Source organism: Oncorhynchus mykiss, chromosome 19 (assembly GCF_013265735.2).
Source record: "Oncorhynchus mykiss isolate Arlee chromosome 19, USDA_OmykA_1.1, whole genome shotgun sequence".
Taxonomy (NCBI): Eukaryota; Metazoa; Chordata; class Actinopteri; order Salmoniformes; family Salmonidae; genus Oncorhynchus; species Oncorhynchus mykiss.
The window spans coordinates 63,896,254-63,915,353 of record NC_048583.1 but is presented as its reverse complement, the minus strand read 5'-3'; the positions used below and the strand labels follow the sequence as shown (position 1 = coordinate 63,915,353).

General features: G+C 42.6%; 1 protein-coding gene across 1 annotated transcript in view; it reads left to right on the top strand.

Moving 5' to 3' along the window:
• LOC110498303 (solute carrier family 2, facilitated glucose transporter member 1) overlaps positions 1–11,372 on the top strand; it is a 35,997-nt gene extending 24,625 nt beyond the window's left edge. The window contains exons 8-11 of the mRNA XM_036955369.1: positions 2,104–2,208; positions 3,025–3,126; positions 7,597–7,800; positions 10,239–11,372. Of these exons, the coding sequence (XP_036811264.1) occupies positions 2,104–2,208; positions 3,025–3,126; positions 7,597–7,800; positions 10,239–10,418 (591 nt within the window). The 3' untranslated portion in view covers positions 10,419–11,372. The remainder of the gene's footprint in view (positions 1–2,103; positions 2,209–3,024; positions 3,127–7,596; positions 7,801–10,238) is intronic.
• The last annotated feature ends 7,728 nt before the right edge of the window (positions 11,373–19,100 follow it).

Sequence of the window (19,100 nt, the reverse complement as noted above, 5' to 3'; positions counted from 1 at the left end):
ATGGGTTCTCTATGGGGTATTTATTCAGACCTGGACATTCTGTAGTGAGTAATGGGTTCTCTATGGGGTATTTATTCAGACCTGGACATTCTGTAGTGAGTAATGTGTTCTCTATGGGGTATTTATTCAGACCTGGACATTCTGTAGTGAGTAATGTGTTCTCTATGGGGTATTTATTCAGACCTGAACATTCTGTAGTGAGTAATGTGTTCTCTATGGGGTATTTATTCAGACCTGAACATTCTGTAGTGAGTAATGGGTTCTCTATGGGGTATTTATTCAGACCTGAACATTCTGTAGTGAGTAATGTGTTCTCTATGGGGTATTTATTCAGACCTGAACATTCTGTAGTGAGTAATGGGTTCTCTATGGGGTATTTATTCAGACCTGAACATTCTGTAGTGAGTAATGTGTTCTCTATGGGGTATTTATTCAGACCTGAACATTCTGTAGTGAGTAATGTGTTCTCTATGGGGTATTTATTCAGACCTGAACATTCTGTAGTGAGTAATGTGTTCTCTATGGGGTATTTATTCAGACCTGGACATTCTGTAGTGAGTAATGGGTTCTCTATGGGGTATTTATTCAGACCTGAACATTCTGTAGTGAGTAATGGGTTCTCTATGGGGTATTTATTCAGACCTGAACATTCTGTAGTGAGTAATGGGTTCTCTATGGGGTATTTATTCAGACCTGAACATTCTGTAGTGAGTAATGTGTTCTCTATGGGGTATTTATTGAGACCTGAACATTTTGTAGTGAGTAATGTGTTCCCTATGGTCTAACAGACTAGCAGACTAGCATACTAATGGACTAGCAGGCTACTAGACTACCAGATTAGCAGACTACCAGACTAGCAGCAGACTACCAGACTAGCAGCAGACTAGCCGACTAGCAGCAGGCTACCAGACTACCAGTCTACTGGACTAGCAGACTAGAAGACTAACAGCAGATTAGCAGACAAAAATGATTCTACCAGACTCCTAGCAGACTAGTAACAGACTAGCAGCAGACTACCAGACTAGCAGACTAGCAGCAGACTACCAGACTACCAGACTACCAGACTAGCAGCAGACTACCTGTCTACCAGACTACCAGACTAGCAGCAGACTACCTGTCTCCCAGACTACCAGACTAGCAGCAGACTACCAGACTACCAGACTAGCAGCAGACTACCTGTCTACCAGACTAGCAGCAGACTACCTGTCTACCAGACTAGCAGCAGACTACCAGACTAGCAGCAGACTACCTGTCTACCAGACTAGCAGCAGACTACCAGACTAGCAGCAGACTAGCAGACTAGCAGCAGACTACCAGACTAGCAGCCGACTAGCAGACTAGCAGCAGACTAGCAGACTAGCAGCAGACTAGCAGACTAGCTGCAGACTAGCAGACTAGCAGCAGACTACCAGACTACCAGACTAGCAGCAGACTAGCAGACTAGCAGCAGACTAGCAGACTAGCAGCAGACCAGCAGACTAGCAGCAGGCTACCAGACTACCAGACTAGCAGCAGACTAGCAGACTAGCAGCAGACTAGCAGACTAGCAGCAGACTACCAGACTACCAGACTAGCAGCAGACTAGCAGACTAGCAGCAGACTAGCAGACTAGCAGCAGACCAGCAGACTAGCAGCAGGCTACCAGACTACCAGACAAGCAGCAGGCTACCAGACTAGCAGCAGACTAGCAGACTAGCAGCAGACTAGCAGACTAGTAGTCTAGTAGCTGACTACTAGACTACCAGACTACTAGACTAGCAGACAAGCAAACTACTGGACTACCAAACTACCAGACTAGCAGACTAGCTGCAGACTAGCAGCCTAGCACCAGACTACCATACTAGTAGCATGTTACCAGACTGGCAGCAGATGACCGCAGACTAATAGCAGACTACCAGAATAGCAGACTAGCAGTAGACTACCAGACTAGCAGACTTGCAGTTATTTGCTAAACCCTCCCCTCTTTCCAGAGTTGATTCTGCGGCATTGTGTCAGTATGGTTCTTCAGGCTCTCCTACAGCTCAGTAGGGAACCTGAGGCTAAAGGAAAGACAGGCAACACACTGAGGTTAAACATATACCCTTCTCACTTCTCATTTTCCAGATCATCAATTATTCCACCAAGATGTTTGACAAGGCTAACTTTGACGAAGCCAAGTATCTGACGCTGGGGGTGGGGGCCGTGAACGTGGCCTTCACTCTGGTGGCGGTGAGTAGAGTACACTAGAGTAATCTCACCTATAATCTCACCTGTTAGGAAGTATGGAGACTCACCTGTAATCTCACCTGGTATGAGGTATGGAGCCTCACCTGTAATCTCACCTGGTATGAGGTATGGAGACTCACCTGTAATCTCACCTGGTATGAGGTATGGAGACTCACCTGTAATCTCACCTGGTATGAGGTATGAAGACTCACCTATAATCTCACCTATTATGAGGTATGGAGACTCACCTGTAATCTCACTTGGTATGAGGTATGGAGACTCACCTATAATCTCACCTGTTATGAGGTATGGAGACTCACCTGTAATGTCACCTGGTATGAGGTATGGAGACTCACCTGTAATCTCACCTGTTAGGAAGTATGGAGACTCACCTGTAATCTCACCTGGTATGAGGTATGGAGACTCACCTGTAATCTCACCTGGTATGAGGTATGGAGACTCACCTGTAATCTCACCTGGTATGAGGTATGGAGACTCACCTGTAATCTCACCTGGTATGAGGTATGGAGACTCACCTGTAATCTCACCTGGTATGAGGTATGGAGACTCACCTATAATCTCACCTGGTATGAGGTATGGAGACTCACCTGTAATCTCACCTGGTGTGAGGTATGGAGACTCACCTGTAATGTCACCTTGTATGAGGTATGGAGACTCACCTGTAATCTCACCTAGTATGAGGTATGGAGACTCACCTGTAATCTCACCTGGTATGAGGTATGGAGACTCACCTGTAATCTCACCTGGTATGAAGTATGGAGACTCACCTGTGAATGTGTGTCTGTTTTTCCTCTTCAGTTCTTCCTGATGGAGAGGGCGGGGCGTAGGAAACTACTGCTGACTGGCTTCCTGTGTCTAGCTGTGTGCAACCTCTCCATGACCGTCATAGACTCAGTCCTGGTACCTATAACCACACCGACACTAAACCTAAATGATCAATCAATTATATTATACAATTGTCCACCTGAGTGTTGTCCATCTGAGTATTTACCATGTGAGTATTGTCTATCTCAGCGTACCTTGTTGGTGACTCTCTGTCTACCTGTAGGTGTAATACACTATGATGCTGTTATTCAACATGGTCTAAGGACAATTCGTATTATTCTGTATGTAAATCTATGACATTCCATTTAGTATGATATGTTACGTTGGAACAGCTGTCATACAATTACATATGAATTAGAGGAGGTATAGTATCATACTGTCCGTTTTACCTGGTTGTACAATATCATACGTCTTGGGTGATGTCATTTATCATACGTCTCGGTGTCACGTTCTGACCTTAGTTCTTTTGTTATGTCTTTGTTTTAGTATGGTCAGGGCGTGAGTTGGGTGGGTTGCCTATGTTCCGTTTTCTATGTTGTGTTTGCGTTTGGCCTGGTATGGTTCTCAATCAGAGGCAGGTGTCGTTAGTTGTCTCTGATCGAGAATCGTACTTAGGTAGCCTGTTTTCCCCATTTTGGTTGTGGGTGTTTGTTTTCTGTTTAGTGTTGTTGCACCTTACAGGACTGTTCGTTGGTTGTTTATTGTTTTGTTTCAGTGTTCATTAAAATATGAACCCTTACCTTTGGCGCTTTGGTCCTCACCTTCTTCCACCGACGACGAACGTTACAGTCGGAGGATATCATTTTATCGTACAAATTGGAGGGTGTAATTTATCATACGAATTGGACGATGTAATTTACCATACGTCTTGGCTGATGTAATTTACCATACGTCTTGGATGATGTAATCTACCATACGTCTTGGAGGATGTAATTTACCATACGTCTTGGCTGATGTAATTTACCATATGTCTTGGAGGATGTAATTTACCATACGTCTTGGCTGATGTAATTTACCATACGTCTTGGATGATGTAATTTACCATAAGTCTTGGCTGATGTAATTTACCATACGTCTTGGAGGATGTAATTTACCATACGTCTTGGCTGATGTAATTTACCATACGTCTTGGCTGATGTAATTTACCATACGTCTTGGAGGATGTAATTTACCATACGTCTTGGCTGATGTAATTTACCATACGTCTTGGCTGATGTAATTTACCAAATCAAATCAAATCAAATTTTATTTGTCACATACACATGGTTAGCAGATGTTAATGCGAGTGTAGCGAAATGCTTGTGCTTCTAGTTCCGACAATGCAGTAATAACCAACAAGTAATCTAACTAACAATTCCAAAACTACTGTCTTGTACACAGTGTAAGGGGGATAAAGAATATGTACATAAGGATATATGAATGAGTGATGGTACAGAGCAGCATAGGCAAGATGCAGTAGATGGTATCGAGTACAGTATGTACAAATGAGATGAGTATGTAAACAAAGTGGCATAGTTTAAAGTGGCTAGTGATACATGTATTACATAAGGATACAGTCGATGATATAGAGTACAGTATATACGTATGCATATGAGATGAATAATGTAGGGTAAGTAACATTATATAAGGTAGCATTGTTTAAAGTGGCTAGTGATATATTTACATCATTTCCCATCAATTCCCATTATTAAAGTGGCTGGAGTTGAGTCAGTGTCAGTGTGTTGGCAGCAGCCACTCAATGTTAGTGGTGGCTGTTTAACAGTCTGATGGCCTTGAGATAGAAGCTGTTTTTCAGTCTCTCGGTCCCAGCTTTGATGCACCTGTACTGACCTCGCCTTCTGGATGATAGCGGGGTGAACAGGCAGTGGCTCGGGTGGTTGATGTCCTTGATGATCTTTATGGCCTTCCTGTGACATCGGGTGGTGTAGGTGTCCTGGAGGGCAGGTAGTTTGCCCCCGGTGATGCGTTGTGCAGACCTCACCACCCTCTGGAGAGCCTTACGGTTGAGGGCGGAGCAGTTGCCGTACCAGGCGGTGATACAGCCCGCCAGGATGCTCTCGATTGTGCATCTGTAGAAGTTTGTGAGTGCTTTTGGTGACAAGCCATACGTCTTGGCTGATGTAATTTACCATACGTCTTGGCTGATGTAATTTACCATATGTCTTGGAGAATGTAATTTATCTTACGTCTTGGAGGATGTAATTTACCATACGTCTTGGAGGATGTAATTTACCATATGTCTTGGAGGATGTAATTTACCATACGTCTTGGAGGATGTAATTTACCATACGTCTTGGAGGATGTAATTTACCATACGTCTTGGAGGATGTAATTTACCATACGTCTTGGTTGATGTAATTTACCATACGTCTTGGCTGATGTAATTTACCATACGTCTTGGCTGATGTAATTTACCATACGTCTTGGCTGATGTAATTTACCATACGTCTTGGAGGATGTAATTTACCATATGTCTTGGAGAATGTAATTTATCATACGTCTTGGAGGATGTAATTTACCATACGTCTTGGAGGATGTAATTTACCATATGTCTTGGAGGATGTAATTTACCATACGTCTTGGAGGATGTAATTTACCATACGTCTTGGAGGATGTAATTTACCATACGTCTTGGCTGATGTAATTTACCATACGTCTTGGATGATGTAATTTACCATACGTCTTGGCTGATGTAATTTACCACACGTCTTGGAGGATGTAATTTACCATACGTCTTGGCTGATGTAATTTACCATATGTCTTGGAGGATGTAATTTACCATACGTCTTGGCTGATGTAATTTACCATACGTCTTGGCTGATGTAATTTACCATACGTTTTGGCTGATGTAATTTACCATACGTCTTGGCTGATGTAATTTACCATACGTCTTGGAGGATGTAATTTACCATATGTCTTGGAGAATGTAATTTACCATACGTCTTGGAGGATGTAATTTACCATACGTCTTGGAGGATGTAATTTATCATACGTCTTGGAGGGTGTAATATAGGTTGCACCTCTGTCACTCGGTCGCGTCCTGCCATTGTTTTTAACGTTCTCAAGCCCTCTGTTAGCGCAGCCATAGTGGTGCCTTAAAGGGGGTCATGAGCACCGTCATTCTGGACGGAGGATAACTACTGTTTAGTCTAATTAACACTATAGTGCCTGGAAATACAATATTTTTTTTGTACAAAATATTTTGAAGGAAACAACTTTGCCGTTGACCTCCCCTCAATCTTAGCTTGCTAGCTAACGTTATACTACATGTAAAGTCAATCTGGTGACCTCCCCTCAATCTTAGCTTGCTAGCTAACGTTATACTACATGTAAAGTCAATCTGGTGACCTCCCCTCAATCTTAGCTTGCTAGCTAACGTTATACTACATGTAAAGTCAATCTGGTGACCTCCCCTCAATCTTAGCTTGCTAGCTAACGTTATACTACATGTAAAGTCAATCTGGTGACCTCCCCTCAATCTTAGCTTGCTAGCTAACGTTATACTACATGTAAAGTCAATCTGGTGACCTCCCCTCAATCTTAGCTTGCTAGCTAACGTTATACTACATGTAAAGTCAATCTGGTGACCTCCCCTCAGTCTTAGCTTGCTAGCTAACGTTATACTATATGTAAAGTCAATCTGGTGACCTCCCCTCAATCTTAGCTTGCTAGCTAACGTTATACTACATTTAAAGTCAATCTGGTGACCTCCCCTCAATCTTAGCTTGTTAGCTAACGTTATACTATATGTAAAGTCAATCTGGTGACCTCCCCTCAATCTTAGCTTGCTAGCTAACGTTATACTACATGTAAAGTCAATCTGGTGATCTCCCCTCAATCTTAGCTTGCTAGCTAACGTTATACTATATGTAAAGTCAATCTGGTGACCTCCCCTCAATCTTAGCTTGTTAACTAACGTTATACTATATGTAAAGTCAATCTTGTGACCTCCCCTCAATCTTAGCTTGCTAGCTAACGTTATACTATATGTAAAGTCAATCTGGTGACCTCCCCTCAATCTTAGCTTGCTAGCTAACGTTATACTATATGTAAAGTCAATCTTGTGACCTCCAAATGATGACAAAAGGTTTTCCTACTAATCATTTGCCTCCTTTTTTTAATGGCATTATATATCCAAGCCATTGCAATGGATGTTGGATAACTTTTTCATCAGCGTTCATTGACGATGCATTGAGTAGAATGCTCAGTCTGGCATCAGTCCAAAAAACGCACGTTCAAAACAATATTGTGATGAGACATGCAACCCGTGAATAGTATTGCACATCTTAATCTGAGACCAGGTTGCTTGTTAGGCAGTAACAACAAAGAAGAATTACAGGAAGCATTTATGTTGTCAGTTAGGGGAACTAACGACAAAGGTTAAGAGAATTGGCTTAAGTTTAGAATAAGGGTTAGCTAAAATGCTACACTTGTCCCGTTGTCACTTGAACAGGCAACCTTTGGAGTGCTAGACAGTCTGGGATTACGCTCACCCATCCTCCCTGACCAATATAAGATTGATTGACTGATTGATCTGCCCTGTAGTTCCTTGTCCCAGAGCTGCGTAGCCTGCAGGTGTTGGTCGTGTTCTTCCTGATCTCAGCCTATGAGGTGGGACCTGGTCCTATTTCCTGGTTCATCGCTGCAGAGCTGTTTGACCAGCCAGCCAGACCAATCGCCATGGCCTTCACCAGCATGCTCAACTGGGGAGGGAAGTTCATGCTGGCCCTGCTCTTCCCTCCACTACTGGTAAGTTTAACATAGCCTGTGTCATAGGATGGCTGTAATACAACACCGATGGTACATGACATTATGGCACCAATGGGACTTAACATTATGGCACCAATGGCAAATTACATCATGGCACCAATGGTACATGGTATTATGGCACCAATGGTACATGGTAGTATGGCACCAATGGTACATGGTATTATGGCACCAATGGTACATGGCATTATGGCACCAATGGTACATGGTAGTATGGCACCAATGGTAAATTACATCATGGCACCAATGGTACATGGTATTATGGCACCAATGGTAAATTACATCATGGCACCAATGGTACATGGTATTATGGCACCAATGGTAAATTACATCATGGCACCAATGGTACATGGTATTATGGCACCAATGGTACATGCTATTATGGCACCAATGGTACATGGTATTATGGCACCAATGGTACATGGTATTATGGCACCAATGGTAAATTACATCATGGCACCAATGGTACATGGTATTATGGCACCAATGGTAAATTACATCATGGCACCAATGGTACATGGTATTATGGCACCAATGGTAAATTACATCATGGCACCAATGGTACATGGTATTATGGCACCAATGGTACATGGTATTATGGCACCAATGGTACATGGTATTATGGCACCAATGGTACATGGTATTACGGCACCAATAGTACATGACATTATGGCACCAATGGGACTTAACATTATGGCACCAATGGGACTTAACATTATGGCACCAATGGGACTTAATATTATGGCACCAATGGGACTTAACATTATGGCACCAATGGGACTTAACATTATGGCACCAATAGTACATGACATTATGGCACCAATGGGACTTAACGTTATGACACCAATGGGACTTAACATAATGGCACCAATGGGACTTAATATTATGGCACCAATGGGACTTAACATTATGGCACCAATGGGACTTAACATTATGGCACCAATGGTACAGGACATCATGGCACCAATGGGACCTAACGTTATGACACCAATGGGACTTAATATTATGGCACCAATGGGACTTAACATTATGGCACCAATGGGACTTAACATTATGGCACCAATGGTACATGACATCATGGCACCAATGGGACTTAATATTATGGCACCAATAGTACATGACATTATGGCACCAAACGTACATGACATAATGGCACCAATGGTACATGACATAATGGCACCAATGGGACTTAATATTATGGCACCAATAGTACATGACATTATGGCACCAATGGTACATGGTATTATGGCACCAATGGTACATGGTATTATGGCACCAATGGTACATGGTATTACGGCACCAATAGTACATGACATTATGGCACCAATGGGACTTAACATTATGGCACCAATGGGACTTAACATTATGGCACCAATGGGACTTAATATTATGGCACCAATGGGACTTAACATTATGGCACCAATGGGACTTAACATTATGGCACCAATAGTACATGACATTATGGCACCAATGGGACTTAACGTTATGACACCAATGGGACTTAACATAATGGCACCAATGGGACTTAATATTATGGCACCAATGGGACTTAACATTATGGCACCAATGGGACTTAACATTATGGCACCAATGGTACAGGACATCATGGCACCAATGGGACCTAACGTTATGACACCAATGGGACTTAATATTATGGCACCAATGGGACTTAACATTATGGCACCAATGGGACTTAACATTATGGCACCAATGGTACATGACATCATGGCACCAATGGGACTTAATATTATGGCACCAATAGTACATGACATTATGGCACCAAACGTACATGACATAATGGCACCAATGGTACATGACATAATGGCACCAATGGGACTTAATATTATGGCACCAATAGTACATGACATAATGGCACCAATGGTACATGACATAATGGCACCAATGGGACTTAATATTATGGCACCAATAGTACATGACATAATGGCACCAATGGTACATGACATAATGGCACCAATAGTACATGACATAATGGCACCAATGGTACATGACATAATGGCACCAATGGGACTTAATATTATGGCACCAATAGTACATGACATAATGGCACCAATGGTACATGACATAATGGCACCAATGGGACTTAATATTATGGCACCAATAGTACATGACATAATGGCACCAATGGTACATGACATAATGGCACCAATGGGACTTAATATTATGGCACCAATGGTACATGACATAATGGCACCAATGGTAGATGACGGTATGGCTGGTTTGATATCATAGATAGGACTATCTTCTAAAATGAATCAATGAAATGTACTGCAATTTCCAGTTGTGTTAATTAACTCTCTGCTCCTGTGTGTGTGTGTGTGTGTGTGTGTGTGTGTGTGTGTGTGTGTGTGTGTGCGTGCGTGCGTGCGTGTGTGTCTCTCTCTCTCTCTCTCTCTCTGTAGAAACTGTGTGGTGCTTATGTGTACCTCCTCTTTATGACCATGGCTCTGACAGCCTTCAGCTTCACTTGGAGACGCCTACCTGAGACCAAGGGACGCACCTTCGATGACATCGCAGCCGAGTTCCGAGAGTCCGAGGGCATCCCCCTGCACATTAAGACTGGTTTCAACACCTTCCCCTGACCTGACCGCCCTGGCCCCCCTCTCACCTTACCCCCTCCACCTACCCAGAGGTCGGAGGTTGTACTGGGGGGTCACCGAGGTCTTCTTGTGTTCAACCTTCGCTTGGGACAAATGTTTTATTGTATTTAACCTTTTGCTTAACCAGGTAGTCAGAACACGACCTCTAACACAAGGGAGACATGGTGGGACTGATACAGGACTTCAGGTGGTGGCCTCCCTCCGTTTTCTGACGACGTGTACATTTATAAACATCAAAAATAAGATTTCCTCTGTTACTGTAGTAGTCACGCATATGTATCATAAAATTGATAAATATTATTATCTTTATTGTTGGATTGAGGCATTACGATAACTTGTTTTCAGATCCATATCATTGAATATTAAAAGTGAAGCTCCTGTATAAAAGAGATTATAAGAGTCTGGATCTCCTGTCTATAAGACTTTATAAGAGTCTAAAGCCCCTGTCTATAAGACTTTATAAGAGTCTAAAGCCCCTGTACCTGATGAAACATTGAACTTCTTGTGGCGTGGTTCTCCTCCATTGGACAGAAGCGTTCCTCACAACTATCAACTATTTGCCTCTGAGCAGCTTCACCTAAGCAGTAAGGTCAACACTTTACAGTAAGGTACCATTTGTAAAGAGTCTGTAAAGGTTTAAGTGATTATTTAAGCATTTATAAATGCATTATAAACCATTAATAAGTAAGGGATAATCAACGAGGGGTTTTTGGGAAAATAATGATTGACGTGGAACAAAACTTCCACAGAGTTACATTATTTTCCAGAGAACGCATAGAGCCCCTCGTCCCTTATATACCGAGGCTATGGACAGGTTGGTTGTTTAGCAACAGAACTGAAACGTGCACAATTACAGAGCAAAACAGACGAGGTTAGAATGTTTTACAACATGTAATATAATTTGTCTCTAATGTTTTATTGAAAACATAAATACATTTGCACAAATGAGCACTTGTTGTCTCTCAAATACATCTTTACAGTTGTTGGTTAGCTAGCCATATTAGCATTGACATGAAATCAGTCAAAACACCTAAAAACAAGACATGGTATCAAGAACAAGATGAAAATAGCTAAAATGAGCCACTTATGATTCCCCACATGGCAGTTTCTTGTGGGTGTTGCTAGGTGATGGGTGAGGATCTGGGTGGTGGGGGAGGGTCTGGGTGGTGGGGGAGGGTGTGGGTGGTGGGGAGGGTCTGGGTGATAGGGGAGGGTCTGGGTGACGAGGGAGGGTCTGGGTGGTGGGGGAGGGTCTTTGTGGTGGGGGAGGGTTTGGGTGATGGGGAGGGTCTGGGTGGTGGGGGAGGGTCTGGGTGGTGGGGGAGGGTCTGGGTGGTGGGGGGGGGGTTGTCAAACATTTTTTTTTTTGCTTTGGGGTTATGTGTTTGTTATTGGAATATATAGTTGAAATCGGAAGTTTACATTATCTTAGGTTGGAGTCTAAAGCGGTGATCTCATTTTTCAACCAATCCACAAATATCTTCTTAACAAACTATAGTTTTGGTAAGTCGGTTAGGACATCTACTTTGTGCATGACAAGTCATTTTTTCAACAATTATATAAAGACAGATTATTTCACTAATAATTCACTGTATCACAATTCCAGTGGGTCAGAAGTTTACATACACTAAGTTGACTGTGCCTTTAAACAGCTTGGAAAATTCCAGAAAATGATGTCATGGCTTTAGAAGTTTCTGATAGGCTAATTGACATCATCATTTGAGTCAATTGGAGGTGTACCTGTGGATGTATTTCAAGGTCTACCTTCAAACTCAGTGCCTCTGTGCTTGACATCATGGGAAAATCCAAATAAATCAGTCAAGAACTCAGAAAAAAAATTGTATACTTCCACAAGTCTGGTTCATCCTTGGGAGCAATTTCCAAACACCTGAAGGTACCACGTTCATCTGTACAAACAATAGTACGAAGTTTAAACACCATGGGACCACGCAGCCGTCATACCGCTCAGGAAGGAGATGCGTTCTGTCTCCTAGAGATGAACGTACTTTGGTGCGAAAAGTGCAAATCAATCCCAGGACAACAGCAAAGGACCTTGTGAAGATGCTGGAGGAAACAGGTATATCCACAGTAAAACGAGTCCTATATCGACATAACCTGAACGGTCATTTAGCAAGGAAGAAGCCACTGCTCCAAAACTGCCATTAAAAATGCAGACTACGGTTTGCAACTGCACATGGGGACAAAGGCTGTACTTTTTGGAGAAATGTCCTCTGGTCTGATGAAACAAAAATAGAACTGTTTGGCCATTATGACCATCATTATGTTTGGAGGAAAAAGTGGGAGGCTTGCAACTGAAGAACTCCATCCCAACTGTGAAGCACGGGGGTGGCAGCATCATGTTGTGGGGGTGCTTTGCTGCAGAGGGGACTGGTACACTTCACAAAATAGATGGCATCACGAGGCAGAAAATTATGTGGATATATTGAAGCAACATCTCAAGGCATCAGTCAGGAAGTTAAAGCTTGGTCGCAAATGGGTTTTCCAAATGGACAATGACCCCAAGCATACTTCCAAAGTTGTGGCAAAATGGCTTAAGGACAACAAAGGCAAGGTATAGGAGTGGCCATCAAAAAGTCCTGACCTCAATCCTATAGAAAATGTGTGGGCAGAACTGAAAAAGCGTGTGCGAGCAAGGAGGCCTACAAACCTGACTCAGTTACACCAGCTCTGTCAGGAGGAATGGGCCAAAATTCACACAACTTATTGTGGGAAGCTTGTGGAAAGCTACCCAAAACGTTTGACCCAAGTTAAACAATTTAAAGGCAATGCTATCAAATACTCATTGAGTGTATGTAAACTTCTGACCCACTGGGAATGTGATAAAATAAATAAAAGCTGAAATAAATCATTCTCCCTACTATTATTCTGACATTTCACATTCTTAAAATAAAGTGGCGATCATATGTGTTTATTAAAATTATAATATCATACTGTGGACATCTACGTCTATAGGCCTATGCATGCAATGCCCTGATACGTTTAGTGCTAAAATCCTTTTTGGTTTGGTCAGGGCGCGAAGCATAGTGTCCCCAGTGTGCACGCATAGCCCGGTGCACTAAATCACAGCTCCTTGAATCGGCCAGGCTAGAGTGGGCATCGAGCCAGGAGGGATGAAGCCGGCTCAGCGCATCTGGTCCCCAGTGCGTCTCCTCGGAACAGTGCATCTGGTGCCTCGGCCAAGGAGGAGGCTGCCTGTATGTCCCCCCAGCCTGGTGAGTCCTGTGCCTGCTCCTAGAACCAAGTCTCCCTCCTGTCCGGAGCCGCCAGAGCCGCTGTCTGTCCGGAGCCGCCAGAGCCGCCCGTCAGTCCGGAGCCGCCAGATCCGCCCATCACTCCGGAGCCGCCAGAGTCGCCCTTCACTGAGTCTCCCTCCTATTCGAGGCCAGCGGTAAGGGTCCCCAGTTCGGGGTCGGCGGCGAGGGTTGCCACTCCAGAGGTGCTGCCTCAGTGGCCAAGATTAAGGTGGAGTGGGGTCTACGTCCCGCACCAGAGCCGCCACCACGGTGAAATGCCCACCCAGACCCTCCCTTATAGGTTCAGGTTTTGCAGCCGGAGTCCGCACCTTTGGGAGGGGGTACTATCACTACCTTAGTTCCTTTTTTATGTCTACTTTTTGGTTTGGTCAGGGCGTTAGTTGGGGTGGGCATTCTATGTTTTGTTCTAGGTTTTGTACTTCTATATGTTTGGCCTTGTATGGTTCCCAATCAGAGGCAGCTGTCAATCGTCTCTGATTGAGAACCATACTTAGGTAGCCTGTTCCCACCTGTGTTGGTGGGTAGTTGTTTTTCACCTTACAGGACTGTTTTGTGTCGTTCACTCTCTTTGTTGGTTTTTCTCATTCAGTGTTCAGTTTATTTCATTAAATTTACAATGAACACTTACCACGCTGCATGTTGGTCCGATGATTCCTATTCCTCATCTTCAGACGGAGAGGAGATTCGTTACACAAGTAGCCTAAAAACCAATAGAAAAATAGGCTATACAATTTTGCATGTGCTACACATTGAAACACAAGGAATAGTGTTTTTGTCATTTGTTCTAGGCTGTTTTTAAAGACATGTAAATGTGGCTCATTTGGCCATTATCCCTCATTTATTGATGCCGCTGTTGGATATGAATGCATATGGGTGTTACGGTAAATTAAAATCTTCCCTGTCATGTTGTCTGGCGCCAAATGTTCCTAAAGGAAACTGGCATATTGTTCTCATGAAGATGTTTGAATAATATTTGCGTTAAAATCTGTCGGCAATTAGCTAGTCCAGTGTTACTTTGATTGTGACATCATGGTTCACCAGCCGTTTATCAACATGTAAAGAATAAGTTACCAGCCTAACAAGCTTGTAAGAATCTCTAATGTAAAAAATAGGGGACCACAATGGAAATAAGTCCCCAACTTGATTGTGCAATCCCGGTCACTTAAAAACAACAACATATATATATATATATATATATATATATTTAATTTTTTTTAACTGACAAATAAAATCAATCAGTCAATTCAAACTGTGCAGTGGCCATTTGATGAATGGAAAAACACCAAACAGTTTAATAACACTCGGAGATTGTCAAGCCAAGCCTTCAATACCAAATTCATCCCTCCCTACATACAACGTAGGGAGGGATGTATTTTCTGTTTGTTGAGATTGACGTAGTCTATTTATCCTGGTGTTGAAAAATGCAAACCATGATATTGATGTTCCCGAAGACGATATGATTTGTTTATTGATTGTGTGGTGCACTGGCACAGAAACATGTTGGTGGGAAATTAGTTGCACATATTTTATATAATTACAAAAATGGCATTCCCCCTAGCTGATCATAGTTGGCAGCTGATCGTATTGTAATGAGACAGGCATGGAGAGTGAGCTCCTCTGTGGTGGTCAGCGAAATCCCAACCTTCTGACATCGATTGTGCCACAATAGAATGTTGTGGCAAAGTCGATATCCAAGTGTGTAAACACAGGGTTGCTTGTTGTCGTAAACATTATTTTTGAAAAAAACTTTATATCCATCAAAATAAAGTCAAATCTTTCTTCTCTTTCTTGTGATGTACAAGTCACGAAAGTATTCATCCCCCTTTCCTATTTTGTTGAATTAAAACCTGTAATTTAAATAGATTTTTATTTGGATTTCAAGTAATGAACCTACATAAAATAGTCCATATTTTTGAAGTGAAATAAAAAACAAAAAATTGTATTATTTAAAACATAAAAGTCGTGTAACGGTTTTCTTCCGCTGAAGGAGAGGAGGACCAAAATGCAGCGTGCTTAGTGTTCCACTTCTTTAATATTGACGATAAACGAGAACACTACAAAATACAAAACAACAAATGTGAAAACCGAAACAGTCCTATCTGGTGCAATGACACTAAGACAGAAGACAATCACCCACAAAATACCCACAGAATATGGCTGCCTAAATATGGTTCCCAATCAGAGACAACGATAGACAGCTGCCTCTAATTGAGAACCAATCTAGGCAACCATAGACATACAAAACTACCTAGAAAGGATACAGCCCCATAAACATACAAAACCCCTAGACCAGACAAAACACATAAATGCCCCACACCCTGACCTGACCAAAATAATAAAGAAAACGAGGATAACTAAAGCCAGGGCGTGACAGTGCGTTTATTCACCCGCTTTGCTATGAAGCCCCTGAATAAGATCTGGTGCAACCAATTACCTTCAGAAGTCACTGTGGCCCCATCCGAGGACACCCCCGGACAGGGCCAAACAGGAAGGATATAACCCCACCCACTTTGCCAAAGCACAGCCCCCACACCACTAGAGGGATATCTTCAACCACCAACTTACCATCCTGAGACAAGGCCGAGTATAGCCCACAAAGATCTCTGCCACGGCACAACCCAAGGGGGGGCGCCAACCCAGACAGGAAGATCACATCAGTGACTCAACCCACTCAGGTGACGCACCCCTCCCAGGGACGGTATGAAAGAGCCCCAGTAAGCCAGTGACTCAGCCCCTGTAATAGGGTTAGAGGCAGAGAATCCCAGTGGAAAGAGGGGAACCGGCCAGGCAGAGACAGCAAGGGCGGTTCGTTGCTCCAGAGCCTTTCCGTTCACCTTCCCACTCCTGGGCCAGACTACACTCAATCATATGACCCACTGAAGAGATGAATCTTCGGTAAAGACTTAAAGGTTGAGACCGAGTTTGCGTCTCTTACATGGGTAGGCAGACCGTTATTAAAAATGGAACTCTATAGGAGAAAGCCCTGCCTCCAGCTGTTTGCTTAGAAATTCTAGGGACAATTAGGAGGCCTGCGTCTTGTGACCGTCTTGTGACCGTAGCGTACATGTAGGTATGTACGGCAGGACCAAATCAGAGAGATAGGTAGGAGCAAGCCCATGTAATGCTTTGTAGGTTAGCAGTAAAACCTTGAAATCAGCCCTTGCCTTGACAGGAAGTCAGTGTAGGGAGGCTAGCACTGGAGTAATATGATCACATTTTTTGGTTCTAGTCAGGATTCTAGCAGCCGTATTTAGCACTAACTGAAGTTAATTTAGTGCTTTATCCGGGTAGCCGGAAAGTAGAGCATTGCAGTAGTCTAACCTAGAAGTGACAAAAGCATGGATACATTTTTCTGCATCATTTTTGGACAGAAAGTTTCTGATTTTTGCAATGTTACGTAGATGGAAAAATGGGCATCACTAAGTAAGGGGCACCATGAAGACCAAGGAGCTCTCCAAACAGGTCAGGGACAAAGTTGTGTAGAAGTACAGATCACGGTTTGGTTACAAAAAAAATATACCAAACTTTGAACATCCCATGGAGCACCATTAAAACTGGTTGAGGAGAGGTGGCAGTATTTTCACTTTGGATGAATTGCGTGCCCATAGTGAACTGCATCCTCCTCTGTCCTAGATTGCTAATATATGCATATTAGTATTACTATTGGATAGGAAACACTCTGAAGTTTCTAAAACTGTTTGAATTATGTCTGTGAGTATAACAGAACTCATAGGGCAGGCAATCTTCCAAACAGGAAGTGAAATTCTGAATACATGTCTAATTTCAAGTCTTCGCCTATCCACTTCCAAATAAGATATGGATCTGGTAGCACTTCCTACGCCTTCCACTAGATGTCCTCATTCAGTAGAACGTGGAATGGAGCTTCAGGTGTGAACTTTGACCGAATGGGAGAGGAAATAGTCACTGTCGCGACAGAATGCAATTTCCCTGTGGCGCATTTGTCTGTGGGTGTCACCATCGTTCCATTTGGCTGCAGATGAAAACATTTGATCCGGTTGGAACGTTATTGGATATATGAAAATATCATCCTGAAGATTGATTCTCTACTTAGTTTGACCAGTTTATTCGACCTGGAATATATATTTTTGAAGTTTTTGTCCGAGTTCTCCTGGACCAGCGTCAGCTTTTGGGCGCGTTAGCTGAAAGTGATAGCAAATGCAGCTACTTGGACACTAGTATTGGACATTATGGAACAAAACAACGATTTATTGTGGAACTAGAACTCCTTGCACTGCATTCTGATGAAAGATCATCAAAGGTAATGGAATATTTATGATGTAATTTCGTATTTCTGTTGACTCCAACATGGCGGAGAAATATATTTACTTCTGAGCGCCGTCTCAGATTATTGCATGTTAGGCTTTTTTCATAACGTTTAAAAAAAATCTGACACAGCGGTTGCATTAAGAACCAGTGTATCTTTAGTTATATGTAGAACATGTATCTTTAGTCAAAGTTTATGATGAGTATTTCTGTTATCTGGCGTAGCTTTCTATAATTCCTCCAGTGGTTTAGGGGAAACATTTAACTGTCTTGGAATGGCCTAGTCAAAGCCCAGACCTCAATCCAATTGAGAATCTGTGGTATGACTTAAAGATTGCTGAACACCAGCGGAACCCATCCAACTTGAAGGAGCTGGAGCAGTTTTTCCTTGAAGAATGGGCAAAAATCCCAGTGGCTAGATGTGCCAAGCTTATAGAGACATACCCCAAGAGACTTGCAGCTGTAATTGCTGCAAAAGGTGGGTCTTTAAAGATTTGACTTTGGGCGGGTGAAGAGTTATGCACGCTCAAGTTTTCTTTTTTTTGTTGTCTTATTTTGTAATGTAGTCTGTGTGTAGCTGGTGTAGAGGAGTCTGGCGCAGGACAGTAGATATGAGTAAATAAACATATTTTACTCAAAACAGACAAAGACAATACAAAATAAGCGAGCCCACATAAACAGACTGTATTACATAAAAACAATCACTCACAAACAAACGTGGGGGAACAGCGGATTAAATAATGAACAAGTAATTGGGGAATTGAAACCAGGTGTGTAAGACAAAGACAAAACAAATGGAAAATGAAAAGTAGATCGGCGATGGCTAGAAGGTCAGTGACGTCGACCGCCAAAACGAACAAGGAGAGGGACCGACTTCGGCGGAAGTCGTGACATATTTCTTGTTTATTTCACCCCCCAAAAATATTTTACATCTTCAAAGTGGTAGGCATGTTGTGTAAATCAAATTATACAAACCCCCAAAATATCAATTTTAATTCCAGGTTGAAAGGCAACAACAGCCTGTTTGTGCAGGCTGAAATATATCAGAAACTTGCCCATTTGTAACAATAATTAGTTGTTTTTACCTCTGTAATTACAGACTACC